Source organism: Odontesthes bonariensis, chromosome 17, assembly GCF_027942865.1.
Source record: "Odontesthes bonariensis isolate fOdoBon6 chromosome 17, fOdoBon6.hap1, whole genome shotgun sequence".
NCBI lineage: Eukaryota > Metazoa > Chordata > Actinopteri > Atheriniformes > Atherinopsidae > Odontesthes > Odontesthes bonariensis.
This window is the reverse complement of record NC_134522.1, coordinates 21670464-21684394: the sequence shown is the minus strand read 5'-3', so window position 1 is coordinate 21684394 and position 13931 is coordinate 21670464. Positions and strand designations below refer to the sequence as shown.

At 45.3% G+C, this 13931-nt stretch overlaps 1 protein-coding gene across 4 annotated transcripts in view; it reads right to left on the bottom strand.

Moving 5' to 3' along the window:
- Window positions 1-3112: 3112 nt before the first annotated feature.
- mideasb (mitotic deacetylase associated SANT domain protein b) overlaps window positions 3113-13931 on the bottom strand; it is a 20882-nt gene continuing 10063 nt past the window's right edge. For all 4 annotated transcript variants that reach the window (XM_075448953.1, XM_075448952.1, XM_075448955.1 and 1 more), the window contains exons 5-13: window positions 13842-13908; window positions 11605-11747; window positions 11221-11324; window positions 8272-8347; window positions 7707-7795; window positions 7135-7278; window positions 6738-6857; window positions 5647-5867; window positions 3113-4523 (exon numbers count right to left, since the gene is read on the bottom strand). In XM_075448953.1, the coding sequence (XP_075305068.1) occupies window positions 4262-4523; window positions 5647-5867; window positions 6738-6857; window positions 7135-7278; window positions 7707-7795; window positions 8272-8347; window positions 11221-11324; window positions 11605-11747; window positions 13842-13908 (1226 nt within the window). In that variant the 3' untranslated portion in view covers window positions 3113-4261. The remainder of the gene's footprint in view (window positions 4524-5646; window positions 5868-6737; window positions 6858-7134; window positions 7279-7706; window positions 7796-8271; window positions 8348-11220; window positions 11325-11604; window positions 11748-13841; window positions 13909-13931) is intronic.

Sequence of the window (13931 nt, the reverse complement as noted above, 5' to 3'; positions counted from 1 at the left end):
TAAACCGAAAAAGCCTGAGATCAAAAGTTGAACTGTGGCTTCATACCGAGATGAACAAATCTGATTCTTATTTCCAAGCTGAACCAAGAAACAGTGCGTGATGGCATCCCAGTTTGAACTTTGATCAAAAGAAATATGTTCCATCACATAAATACACCAACTCTCGTATCCAGGGAGTGCTTCATGATTCCAGGGTGCTCTTTGGATTCACTTTCGAATTGAAACATCCTGTGTGGGAAGGAAAGCGTATGGAAATCAAGCCTGGCAACAGGGGGGGACTCGTCACATGATTGGCATAGTTTTATTTTGCACATTTACACGTTATTGCATTAAAAATCCCATCGAAAGCAGATGGAGCGCTTCTCAAAGATGAGTTAAAAACTTGCCAAAACTTCGGCCCCATCGTGGCACTACAGGCTTACTCTTATCTGTAATAGGAAACACGTCAATATATTGGAAGCAGCAGCATTTAGATGGCATGCACACAAGAGGTCAATTCATTGGAATGAAACTGAAAGGAGATTTATGCTGGGAGCATAAAGCAGAAGAAAGAATGCATGCCCATCTTTTTTTTTTTTTTTGTTCTTGTTATTGTGACAACAAATTTCTGTCAGAACTGCAGGAAGATACTGAGCCAAAACATATTTTGGAAACAAGACGTGACGCAGAGGACGGCAGTAAAACAAGACAGCGTTCATTACAGTGGTCTTAACATATGGCCATTCGTTGTAAGAACTCAACACACTCAGCTATGTAATTACCCAGGCTCCGCCCTCGCAGTGACGCAACACCTTCTCGAAGAGATTTGAAAGTCTATGTTAATCAGGCTACTATGTGATAACTACATTAATATGCCATTTGGGTCGAAGATGACAGTGAGGATTCAAACAACAAAGCCCCTCTGTGACGTTCTTAAAAGCGAGTTCTGACAAATAAATATGAGCTGACATCTTTAATCAATCAAACCCAAGCAAACCATATGTTGCATAGGCTGTTGCAGTGGGTGCCATCAGCCGGCTTGGCTCACGGTTGGCTTTCTTCACCCTTTTGTGTACGAACTGCTGTGACGATGCTGCCCCCTTGTGGATGCCACTGGTCACAGCACCAGCAACGGCAACTTAGCACCACTCAGTCTGCTTTTGACGACAGATAAGAAAAACAACAACAACAACAACAACAACAACAACAAAAGAAACAAACAAACAAAAAAAAAAACACCGGAAAGCCGCTGAATGTTTTAAATCTTTAATATACAGTGCTTCAGAATCATTACTAAAAACACAGGTGGTAAAAATCAAATCGAAACAAATAAGTTACACCGTAGTAAAAAGCACTTGAGATTCCTTTCGTTTTCATCATTAGTGTGAACCCTATATGAAAATAGCATAGAAAGTATGCAAACATAGAATTCCATTCGTATATATTTCTAATCTTTAGCTAAATAAACCTTTTGTCCCCTTAAAAATTCCCTTAACCGACTGGATGAAATGAGAAAGGTTTACAGCTAAGTGTTTGTGGCCTCAATTTCATCCATAATTCAGCTTTTGAAACATTTTGTTTGAAACGCCCCCACCCCCATCCCCAAGAAGAACTCAAGACAAGCTCAAATAAAATTGAAATATAAATTAACATACTAAACGTGAACAGTCTGCAAATCTTTTTTTTTTTTTCCTACCCCCCCCCCCCCCCCCATTGACTGGTGTACAGTTAAACATTTGACCTCACAGCAGTCATACACACCTCGAACAGAATGTCTTCCACACGCACACACACACGCGCACACTTAATCACTCACACAACAGTCTGTGCATAGACCAAGGTTTAACTTGTGGAGTAACTGGAGCCATTTTTTCTCCGCTCCCCGGCTCCCCATTGTGGGTTCATCCTTTAAAGGAAAATAACCCTTAACCCACGTGTTGCTACGGCAACAGAAACCGGCTCCGGCTTAAGGGCTTAACACGGAGATATGTAACGATAGACAAATCAGAAAACGACCACTTCTGTGCTCCAAACTCAGCGCCCCCACATCAGCAACAAGGGGGACAGGGGACCACAGATACACACTGGCTGCTCAGAAAGACGAAGACCTCCACTCCATGCCGGCGTTTACGTCGCTCAAATCTCATTGTACAATTAAAAAATAAATAAATAGTTGGAACTGCTTAAATCGTTTCTTTTTTTTTTTGGCACATGTTATCTATGTCATGCTGCCCTTTTTGTAGCTACAAAAAAAAAAAAAAAAAAAAAAACACACAGTAAAGGTTTGAAGTGGAACGCAGACACTCTTTTCTTTTACTTGGGAGCAGAAATCCAGTATTCTTGTTCTTCCGAAAAAGGGTTTTAATAAAAAAAAAATTAAAAATTAAAAAATGTACAAAATATCAGCAAACAGGTTATTTCAGTGCAGTAATATTAATCTGATAACGGCACCATAAGGATGGTTTGCGGACGAAGCTTCCGGCTCGCTTCCGGTCCGTTGTCAGTGTTTCCAGTAAATCGTTTCCTCTCATTAACAGTCTGAGGAAGTGCGGAGAGCCAACTGTGGCGGACACGTACGGAAAAGCATTTAGCAGTCAGGATCTCCTGGAATCAGCTGGAAAATCCACGCGGTATATAAAAGAAGAGGTTGAGCTCATCCTTACATTTAAACGCCTCACGGGAAAAAGCTGCAAAACCTGAATTAAGTCAGGTTAGACAAGATTTCTATTTTTTTTTTTTTTAGTTGTTAACAGTCTGTGGAAAACGTGAAGGCTAAAACGCTGAGGTAGAAAGTAAGTGACAGGAGCTGAAAGCTGGTTCTAAGACAAAGAAAACGTTCAGATCACCTGTTAAATCTGGACCGTGTTTAAAGATCAGAAGTTTCTGCCTCTCTCAGGGTCTGATTGTTGATTTACTGACAAATTTTCAACAAATACAACAAATTTTCGGGGGCCGTGAACCGTGCCTTGAACACTGAAATGTGTGTGGAAGTTGGGGATTGGGTCGTCTTTCTGCTTTGTTGTGTGTATCTGCAGAGACCTGCAGTTTCAACAGTCTCAGTCAGTACCTCCTATCAGTTACAGGGTCGGCATCCAGAGCAGCTGGTTGTAAGCATGACGGGGGGGGGGGGGGGGGGGGGGTCGGACCACTCAGGTAACAGGGGGCCAACTTGTTCTATTGCACATACATTTCTGCCTTTTCTTCATTTCTGGCTTCCAAAAAGAAAGGAAAAAAAGGAAAGAAAAAGAAAAGAAAATCTCACAGTTATAAACAGGCAGCAAGTAGCATTATTTTTGTTTAAATAATAATAATAAAAAAAAAAAAACAACTCTATGGACAAAAACGCCAAAAAGCGCTTAATAAAATTGCAGCCAAAACCAGTATGTAATAATAATAATAATAATAATAATATTAATCACAGACAGGTATACTCACATAAACAACAATAACCATATATAGCTACAGAGGAAAAGTAATGTTTACCTGTTTATATTCATAAAAAAAAACAAAACACCAACAGTGTAAAATTGATTGTCATTTCGACATAAAAACCATCAGAACATCCAAGGCATCAACAGTGAGGAACAAACCGGGGCTATAAAGGGTGATGAGGGCTGACGGGGAGGGGGGGGGGGGTTCACAGAACTGAAGCCCAAATAAACAGAGAACCCATTTCATGCGTCGATAAAGCTTTTGGCAGCTGCGAGTCCAGAGAAGTGGCGACGGAGGCGACAGTTTGCACGCCGTCGTTCAATTCGTCCGTCTTAAAGAGCAGAGAAAGCGACGGCACGGCCTTCCATTCGTTTTTTCCGCCTGCCGTGGCTCATCGTGAGAGGAAAAGGGAGTCCAACACGCCTTTCAGGACAAAGCGAGGCGAGACTCAAAGTGCTAAGGAAGGCCGCGGCTGGGGGAGAACGGGCCAGCGCCCGAGAGGAGCGGCATGGCTTTGATTTCACCGAGCCCTGTGAGCAAGAGAGGTAAACTCTTGAGAGGCTTTACAAGCCGAGTAAAGGGGAGTTGGTGAGTTCTAGGAAAGCACGTTGTCACAGAAATCCGCACTCTCAAACAGTCTGAGCATTCACGGGTTAAACCAGTACACGGTGTCCATCTGTCCCTGAATGTGCAAGCAACTGGAGTCTTGAAACATACAAAGTTCACTGGAGGGTTTCTTTTTTTTTTCTTTTCTTCTTAATTAAATTTGATTTTTAAAAAAAATTCCACTTCACTCATCCCAGAGAAAAAGCTGCTCCGAGTAGTGCGGTCAGTGTCTACGGCCTTCCTCTCACTGCCAGTCCTCATCGTCCTCGTTCTCTCTGCCTGACGAGTCGTCGTTGGTGCTGTCGCCGCCGGCCTGCCGCGTTCCGTTTTGCTGCCGCGCGGCCAGGAAGGCGGCGGCCTCGGCAGCGGCCTCAGCCGCGGCCTCGGCCGCCGCCTTCGCCGCGGCCCGCTCCTCGGCCTCCTTCTGCCGCAGCGCCGCTGCCTTCTTCTCCTGCTCGGCGTGGCTTTTCATGTGGGCACTGCGGCTCTTCACCTTGTAGAAAATCCTGTAGGATCGGGGTCAAAGAGATCATTGGCCAAAGAGATCACGACAAAGTTCAATCAATTTCTCAATTCTCACATCACAGCAACGAGACAGTCCATAGCACCGAGGCAGCTTTTATTTACTGCCCGCGTCCTCTGGTCACGCTTGATTGATCTGACTGGCTGAAGTTAGAGTGCAATGATGACAGAGAGATGTTTCACCCATTCGCATTTTTTACCAATTCTTCCCTGCCCTTCTTTAAGTGGATCATATGACTTTGCCAGATGTTTGTGTGTAGTGAGTCCTCCTAATATTGGTGGATGGAGTCGCTAATCGGGACTTCAAAGACACGCACACTGGATTACTTGCCCATTGTTAAAGATTTCTTGCTGGTTTACGGTTTCCAAATTTAGCACATGCACACTGGGAATACTCCGCCTCCCCATAAAGACTTTGATCAAAGTTCAGTCTGATTGCACTGAGGTGAGGCTTAATAATGAGAGGACTTAACTAAAAATTCACTTGCACGGATTCGGCGCCACAAACACCTCACACTTATTCACACGAATTGTTTCGTCTTTAAACATTCAAAAGATTCTAAAACATCTTAAGAATATCAACACGAAGAGAAGAAAAAAAAAAAATTCTCCCATTTCTGGTTTAAAAGTAACCCAACGTCTTATTGAAATCCTTTAATCTCTCTCAAAGTCTGGAGGACAGTTTAATTCCACGATGACTATCGAGTCACGCGGCACGGTTTTTCTGCTCTCCTGCGGTGACGACACTGAGCAGGTTCAGCATTGAAAGAGCGAGCGCAGCTCTTGTCAAGTCACTGGGCAGAGTTGGATTGACGAGAGGCGTGATGCGCCTTATCTACTCTGTGCTTCAGTTGCTAGGACACGGCTGGCAATAACAGGGCCGGTGTTGCCAGAGGACGAGCTGTGATTCAGCCGAGCATGACAGGACGGTTAATTCTTTCAGACAGACGCTCAGAGACACTTGCTTCTATTTGCCAATTCATACTCCAAGTGGGCAAATATTTGCTGCAGAAATGTAACATTTGTGTCCGCCTGGGTCATTCGAATGAGTATGGAGCAATTACTAGCGTCTCAAACACAACAGCGGTGGCATTTCTGATCGCTGACCTGCCACATTTCTTGCAGGGGAACTCTCCCTCCGGACCGGCTGCGCCTTTGTTGCCCGTCGTGGCGCCTTTGTTGCCCGTCGTGGGGCAAGTCTTGCGTGCGTTACCATCGTAGCGCGGCTTGGAGCCGGGAGGGGTCGGGTGAGGAGGGTGGATGACCCTGGACAGCGGCTGTTCCCTCCCCACGTCCTCTTGGCCCTTCATGATGAGGACGGTCCCGGGCTGCACACAACCAGTAAATAACAGAGGTGTCATTATCACAAAGGCTCGGGATACTTTCAAGACAGTTGCTGGGTGCAATATTACGGTAAATAATGAGCTTTATGAGCAGCTTTTATGAAGGAGAGTATGCAGACGTCTACCCGTAAACATGCATGCAGTTTGAGGAAACGGCAATTCAAACGCAGCCTGGCACATCTGTCAACAAAAATGCGAACGAAGGACAAGAGTTTGTTGTCGAGCCATTGTTTACTGACAGACAGACGGGAGTTGCACAATACAGGGAGGTGGACCCGACAAGATATTTCCTCCAAAACCCCAGCGGGGGGCAGCAAATCCAACACATCGTGCACCAAGCCTGTGCAGAGTTCAAAAGGACAAAAGTGTGTGTGATGAGGCCAGATTAGCTTTCTGAACCAAAAACATGTGGGAGGTTGTTGCGATATGTAAATTTTCATGTTGTATAACATCTTGTCTCGAGGCTCCTGCCATCTCCCGCTCTGGCTTTTGTTTGCAGGTAATGTGTGTGGAGATGTAAATGTTTTTCCTGTGTGCCTTTATAGAACGGTTGTTCACTTTATGTGCAAACAAAACAAGAGGGGGAATAATTGGGAAAAGCAAGCCGCACCAGCTGGATGGTGCCTGCCTATGCCAGTTAAATCCAAATCTGTGCCAATAGAAATAACAGTGTCTCAAACACAACAGCAAATCCAGCACCTGGCTCCCAACTGGTCAAAAAAGAACTCTGACAACCAGCATAGGCCGGCGATGAAAGCGTCTGACCCTCGTGTCGAGCTGCCGATCAGCCATCAAACCTATCGTATTTGTTCACACTGGGATGGCTCCGTGCGGCGTCGACCGTTTCACACTCACATTCTCAGCGGACTGCAGCGAGTGTGTCACCCTGGTGGGACAGACATCCGGTTTCCTGTCAGCTGAGCCTTCCCACTTCCTGCTGTCCTCCTCCTGCTGTGGCTCCAGTCTGTGAGAACCCTGCTGGCCCGAGAGGAGAAATGAATAAGACGGCACTTCTTCGGAGTGAAACGTCCAGTTACAAAATGAAGTTGTACACCTAGTAAAAACACATCATATCAAACTACATCTGTTCTATCAGGTTATATAGAACCCGTTCTTGTAGCCCCATGTCTTTTTCTTCTTTTCGCCCTGACACGACTATAAGTAGCAGATGTCCTCTGTCTCAGTAAATTCTGCACATCTTTATACGCCTTTCTGTCTGAAGTTGAGTTACTGAGTCTGGGACGTGTCTGACCTTGTGTTCCAGCTCCTCCCCGGTGGTCTTGCTCTCCAAAGGCTCTGCCTCGCCATAAATGAGCGTTCCATTGCGGCCCATTTTCAAGTGTTTCTTGTATGTGTAGTAGAACTCCACACACTGCGCCACCGTCTTAGTCGTTACCTGTGAACCGCACGTACACACACACACACACGCACTCTTATTTTTGTATATTTTGGTAGCTTAGACCAACGACTTTCCTAAATGCAACTCAATTTCAGTTGACTGAAGAGATTTGTGTGCCATTTTCAGTCATTTCTTCTGTAATCAGAAGTGCTCATAAAATGTTCTCAGAGAATATGCCTCCATCTTTTATAATGAAGGATTGAATTGTTAAGTAAGTTTCTTTCCTTTTTGTTTGACCTCACTTCATATCACCGTGCACTGTTGTGGGAAAGCAATAATTGACGATGACAATGCAACTAATCAGAAACCAGAAAAGGAAACAATGTTCCACAGTGACTGTATTTCCCTTTCCTCCACCCACTCAATGGGAGTGAGTGGGTGCAGTCAAAACTTCCCCGTGCTTCGTATCTACAGCTTACACATACCTGTTTCTGCACCATGAAGAAGTCCTTCTTGTTTGCAGTAATGCCTTTGTTGAACTGGCGTCTCTCGGCTGCCGTCCAGCTGTCTGATCCTGTTTGAGGGAGGGAGGAGGGCAGTTAGGAAGACATTCAAAAACAGAGACGGAGGAAGAGAGATGCAATGCGTTTGTGGCAAATTTAACAGAAAAAAAGAACCTAAACAAACGACACATCCCTGCTCCAAAACTGCCTCCACATTAACATTCTGGTGTGTGTGGAGACGAGTTCAATCCCAGCCCCCCCATTCTTAAAACCACACACACACGCACGCTGAAAATCACCAGATAAACAATGGCTCTCCTGTCTTCTGCTTGGGATTAACCACACGCTGTAACCCCCCCCACCCCCCCCACACCCTCTTCGCATTGACCCTGACAATCCTCCACAGTCATCCAGGGCACCAGCGCCACACTCTCACTGCTGCAGCTGCCCCCGCTTTGAGGCACTGCTCCGGGCTTAGAAGGTCTGTCACTGTTTAGCCCACAGAGAGACAGAAAAAGGGGGGTAGAGCGCCGAGTCTGAGGCTTACCTGAGTAATGGTAGCTGGACAGATGATGAGACTTAGGGAAGATTGGATTCCTCAGCAAGAGCAGGGACAGAGCAGCCTGAAAAAAACCAAAACATTTAATAGTGAATCGACATGGCAAAGCAGGGGAGCTGACTAGGTTGTGTACGGGGCTCCAGTTGTGCTTTTAACCCCTGTAAAACAAAGCGAGCCAAACACTGAATCAGCTGGTAAGCACTGAATGAGATAACTGCCATTCTCACTCCTCCTGCAAATACCTCGGTGTATTATATCATGCCGAGGCTCTTCCTGCCAGTGTCAGAGTAAGAAATAACTTTGGGCTCTTTGAGAGAAACCATCTGAGTGTGCATGAACGCTGGAAGTGGGCAGCTTGTGCCGGACCGCTGCAGAGAGTGGGCGCTTTTGACGGCCCCCACCCCACCCCCTCGTAGTTTCCTAGACAACATTGGACCAGCGCTGGTCGCTAGGGCCTGAAATCTCCACCAGCAGCACCATAAGGCACTCTGAAAGCTCCGCTGTTGACTCTGCATAAGGCTGCAAGTCAGCTCCTGTTGAGGCGGCTTCAATCCTGGAGAAAAATGATTTAGCATTTCAGCTCAATAAATCAAGCCCTGTCGAAAAAAAAACCTAATTAAATCTTCTGTAAGTCAAAGAAAAAAGGAATCAATCGGAAATTAGTTGGTTGATAAATGAAAACTGAAGTGCTCCATGACTAATGCATATTAAACTAAATCAAAGTCATTTTCTGAAGCAAAGATTACTTTGCTCCAGCATCTCACATGTCAGCAATGGCAAAGTTTTCAGACTTCATTGCATCGCTGCAACGTCGCTGAGTATCTCTTGGTCTGCACGCACGTCTTCTTGAAGCGGCAGCTTTAGGTTGCATGAAGCTCATAAGTGACATAACAGTTCGAGCTGACGTGCAGCAAAGCCATTCTGAAACTACACTTTTTTTAATTTCATTTTTTTGGCCTTTAATTGACAGGACAGTTGAAGAGAGACAGGAAGCAGGGGGCAGAGAGAGGGGGAAAGACATGCAGCAAAGGGGAGTCCGATGCGGGACTCGAACCGGGGCCAGCTGCAGTGAGGACTGTAGCCTCTGTACATGGGGCGCCTGCTGTACCCACTACGCCACCGACCGCCCATGAAACGACACTTTTAGTGTGCAAGAACCCTCCAACACATCTGGATTCTGTTTAATCCACCTAATATAGCATTTGAGAAATAACGATCAGTGTTCTCTGTTGGTGGAGGCGGTGTGACTGGGAAAATGCCACTTGAGATGCTGCCTCACACCATTACAACATCACTACAACAAGTGCACGGGCGCATCGTTCTGAGTGAGTTTAGCAGCGTTCGCTGTGGCTTTTCGGCTCCGCGCGGCTCGTTTTATTCGAGCGCTGTGAAAAGTTTACGAGCGCCGTCTCAGGCCGCCGTCCAAGTGGAGCTCCACTTGTGCTTGGAAGATTCCGTCCTTGGATATCTGCTCTGCACTCTCCCCTCGCCCTTATGGGAAGCTCTGATGTAATTAGTGGTCTGACTGTGACGCAATAGGTATGAGGCACAGTGTGCATCACCGCTGCAGTATGGGTGGAGCCCCCGTCTGTCCAGCTAGATTCGTAGCAACTACACCATGAATGACCGGAGGGTTATTAACATTCGGCATTTTCTTCGGCACGTCGTGCACGGCAACCCAACACGAAGACATTCAGTTCATCATCCCATACAAAAAAAAAAAAAAAAAAAAAAAAAAAAAAAGTCTGTGGCGTAGTGGGTTAAGCAGGCGCCCCATGTACAGAGGCTACAGTCCTCGCTGCAGCCGGCCCCGTTTCGAGTCCCGCATCAGACGGCCCTTTGCTGTGTGTTGTTCCCCCTCTCTCTGCCCCCTGCTTCCTGTCTCTCTACACTGTCCTATCTAATAAAAGGCATAAAAAGCCCCCCCCAAAAAAAGAAAAAGGAAATATCAAGGCACTGGCCTATTTTCTTGCAAATTAATTTCGAAACTACGACTCGATGCCAGCTCGGAGCTTTCAGTGACAACCGATTGGTCGACTCGTTTCTGCTCTGGCAGCAGCTCCACACAGGAGCGTCGACCTGCCTGAGGCTAAACAAACAAACAGTTTTTTTTCTTTTTTTACTATCACTGTCATCTCAGACCACCACAAAAGTTTCAGTACAGAGCAAAGTGAAAATCTACAGATCACTCACTTCCGTTCAATGATAAGTGAGAGCTAAGCCGAAGACTGCAGAAGCTGCCGTTTACACGGTCACAAGAGATCGGGGTTGACAGAGATGTAAGATCAAGAAAAAGGAGCCGGAGAACCATTTCCACCCCTGTAAAACTCCAGTTTACAAACAGACAGGAAGCAATCAAAACGTCCCACTCAGAACCTGTTTAATTATGAACTAAAGAGTTAGATTTTCTTAAAAGTATCACTTTTTTTTTTTTTTATCTAAACACATCACTGCTGCTTTTTGATATATGCATGTGAATACCTGCAAAACTCTTGTTTGCACGGTTAGTCTGACACCAAATTGTATAGGAGGTTTAGATAAAAGAATGAAATAATGTAGGTGCTGAGAGCCAAGACGCCGAGCTTATCTTACTTTCAAGATATCAACCCCAATCTTGTCGGCTAATTGAGCTGTGATTCGCTTTTGTTGCAGTTGCAAACTTTTGCAGCGGATTCTCTCAAAGGCCGTGCGCGCGTCGGCTCAGATCAGCCCTCAAAAGGGACGACGTGCACGTCAAAAAAAATTCTATGACTTGTTCGATGCATTACGAATGAAATAAAGATTACAGAGGATTTTTGAGGGACGGACATCTGTGAAAGGAACAAGTCGGCGTTGGCTTGTGTGCGTTAGAAGAAAACTGTGGAAAACACAGCTCCCGCTCGTTTTTCTAGTACCTGCGGGAATTCCTTTCAGCGTGGACCGCTCTGTTGGACTCACCATTATGTCCCCTTTAGACTCATGCAGACAATGGTGGGCCAACTCCTGGTTGGTTCCTCCTCCACACAAAACACTGGAGCAGGCCAGGTGCATGAGGTCTTCCACTGAAAGAGACGGTGAATGTCAGCTTGTTGTTTTTTTTTGGTTTGTTTTTAAAAGACAGGTAAGAAAGACTGATTACAGCAATGGCAGCTATAAATATTAAAATAGACTTTTTCAGTTGATAAAGATCAGCTGTACTCAAGTCCAATTTTGTACACATTTCCCAAACAGTATTGCATCGCATGCAGATTTTAGCTTCAAACTCCATTAAACTCAGTCATACGCTTAAGATTGGAGGCCATGAAGCCATTCTGAATTGCTTTGACAATTGCTTTGCCTTACCTTTTTGCTGAAAGCCAGGTTTTTCCTCGAGTTCGCTCAGTGGAGCCCAAATCAGCTCTGCCCGATGCTGATCCTGCTCGACAGCTGCCCGCTGCCTCAGCTCTGGCACCTCCGCCTGGTACCGTGACCCAATATTTATCCGTCTGGAAAGCAGACAAATGCGCTTAAGTGTTTCACACAAGACCCCGCTCCCTGTATCAACATTAATATATATGTATGCATACAAGTTTAATTTCACAGTGAAGCTCTTGTGCCATTTCCACAGTCATATTTTCATTTCTTCGCTTCTCTTTCTATCGTGTTCTTGAAATAGTCACGGGGGAACCAACTGTTGAGGCACTGCGCCTCGCACACTGCAGAGCTGAAGCATGTTGCCCAGTTAGGTTTGGACAACAGTCAGAAAAATGCAGAGCATATACGCACGTTTGTAATCCAAACTGCTTAAAATGGCTCGGCCGTATGTAAATGGACCCTCGGTCTTATGCGCACTCAGGTGAAAAATAGGACAATTAATCCAATGAATGCATGCAAATCACACTAAATTCTCGCCATGCTTACGTGTCAACGGAAACCAGATATCTGTGAAAATTAGGACTGCCACCACATAATCAAAGGATATCCCCTCCCTCCCCTGCGTTTCCAGTGAACCTGCAATATTTCCCGCTAAGTGTGTGTGTGTGTGTGTGTGTGTGTGTATTTTGGCAGCCTCCTCCAGGGGAAGGTGGGCAGCCGAAAGTTGAACTGTGATGGCTCTGTGCTCGGGAGAAAAGTCAGACCAAAGCGAAAGCACGATTTATGGGAAGCCTCGCCGATTCATCCCTTCCTAACCGCTGAACAGCTGGCATTAGTCAGGCACCGGCTTGCACAATGCGCCGCAGTAAACTGCATCGCCGTGTTGATGCAACTACAAACACGAGCTCCTCCTCTGCACTGCTACATATCGCTTAGAGCGCGTCAACAGACATCAGGGGCTTGGTTTACATTACTGGGATAACTTGGCTGGTGACAGTTTTTTCCCCCCTAAGTCCGACTTGGTCGAGTTCGCTTCCATGCATTGAAGTCTACCCTTCACTGAATTTACTCGTGAATAAGTTTGAAATGATCAGAGAATCAACCCTCACATTTGATTCCATCTCTTGACTCCCTCTATACAGTACTTTTCTTAACTTTTTTGGCTGTGGGACACTGACAACTGACCTGAGTATGAAGGATTAGAACTGGATGTGTTTCTCTACATCTGGATTTTAGGTAGAAATAGAATATGGACATTAGCCAGATTTCCATTACCTGGTTTGGAGCTAAATTAACTAAGCTGTGCAGTGTTGTCAGAAAGTGTGGGCTGGGTTGCTAATGGCTTTAGAGTAGAGGACGTCGGCAAGTGGAAACAAACTATCAAACGAAATAAAAAGGAAAGCAAAAAAAAAAAAAAAAAAAAAAAGTTTTTTTTCCATTGCTGTGTGATATTCATCCATTTTTTTAAATTGAAGTTTGATTTTTTTTTGTGTGCTTTTGTTTATTTATTCGATACTTCAAAACTACTAAACTACCATGTTCACATTATTGAGGTGCTTTATTATGTCACTAATAAAAAATAAAAATAAAATCACCTCCAGCTTGTGAAAACTGAGGTCAGTTTCTGAGAGGCAGCCAAAGGAAACACAGGACATTATCAAAGATAATGTCACGTTTTCCACTCTAATTATAGCCAACGGTAACTCGGGGCAATTCTTTTTTTTTGACAGTCGATTGCGCCGTTTTAACAAGGGACAAACTGAGCCTGGAGATCATTGCGGTTACTATGGCGATCAAACAGAACATCTTCCAGATTATGACTTCAACATCTGTGGGGGCCGCCAGCCTTTCTCTTCCATCTTTGGAGCTTTTAACTTGACAGTTATACGGACTCACAATGGGAAGACGCATTCTGCTGAGAGAGATTAGGCCAGAAAGGCAAATGCTGGTACCAATGCTAGCTGTGGATGTCAGGGCAAAAGATTCCTGCGGGAACAGTGGAGGAGCGTACGGCGGCCACAAACGAGAGCTCCGTTCTCCATCGAGACCATTCATGATTCAACCAAGTGCTGCGCTCTGAATAATTGATCTCAGGGCTATTATTGCAGCAAAGATAATGCATGGTTTCGAGCACCCGTGTTTCTTCTTTGAAACAAAATAAATAAATAAATGGCACACAGCCCACCACCACTTCCACAACGAAAGAAGGTAAGGGAAATACTCACGGCTCTATGCAGACTGGAGTGGCCTCGCTCATAGCAGACAAAACCGGCGGGGTGATGTCGCAGCTGTCTGAAGAACGGCAAAACACAAAA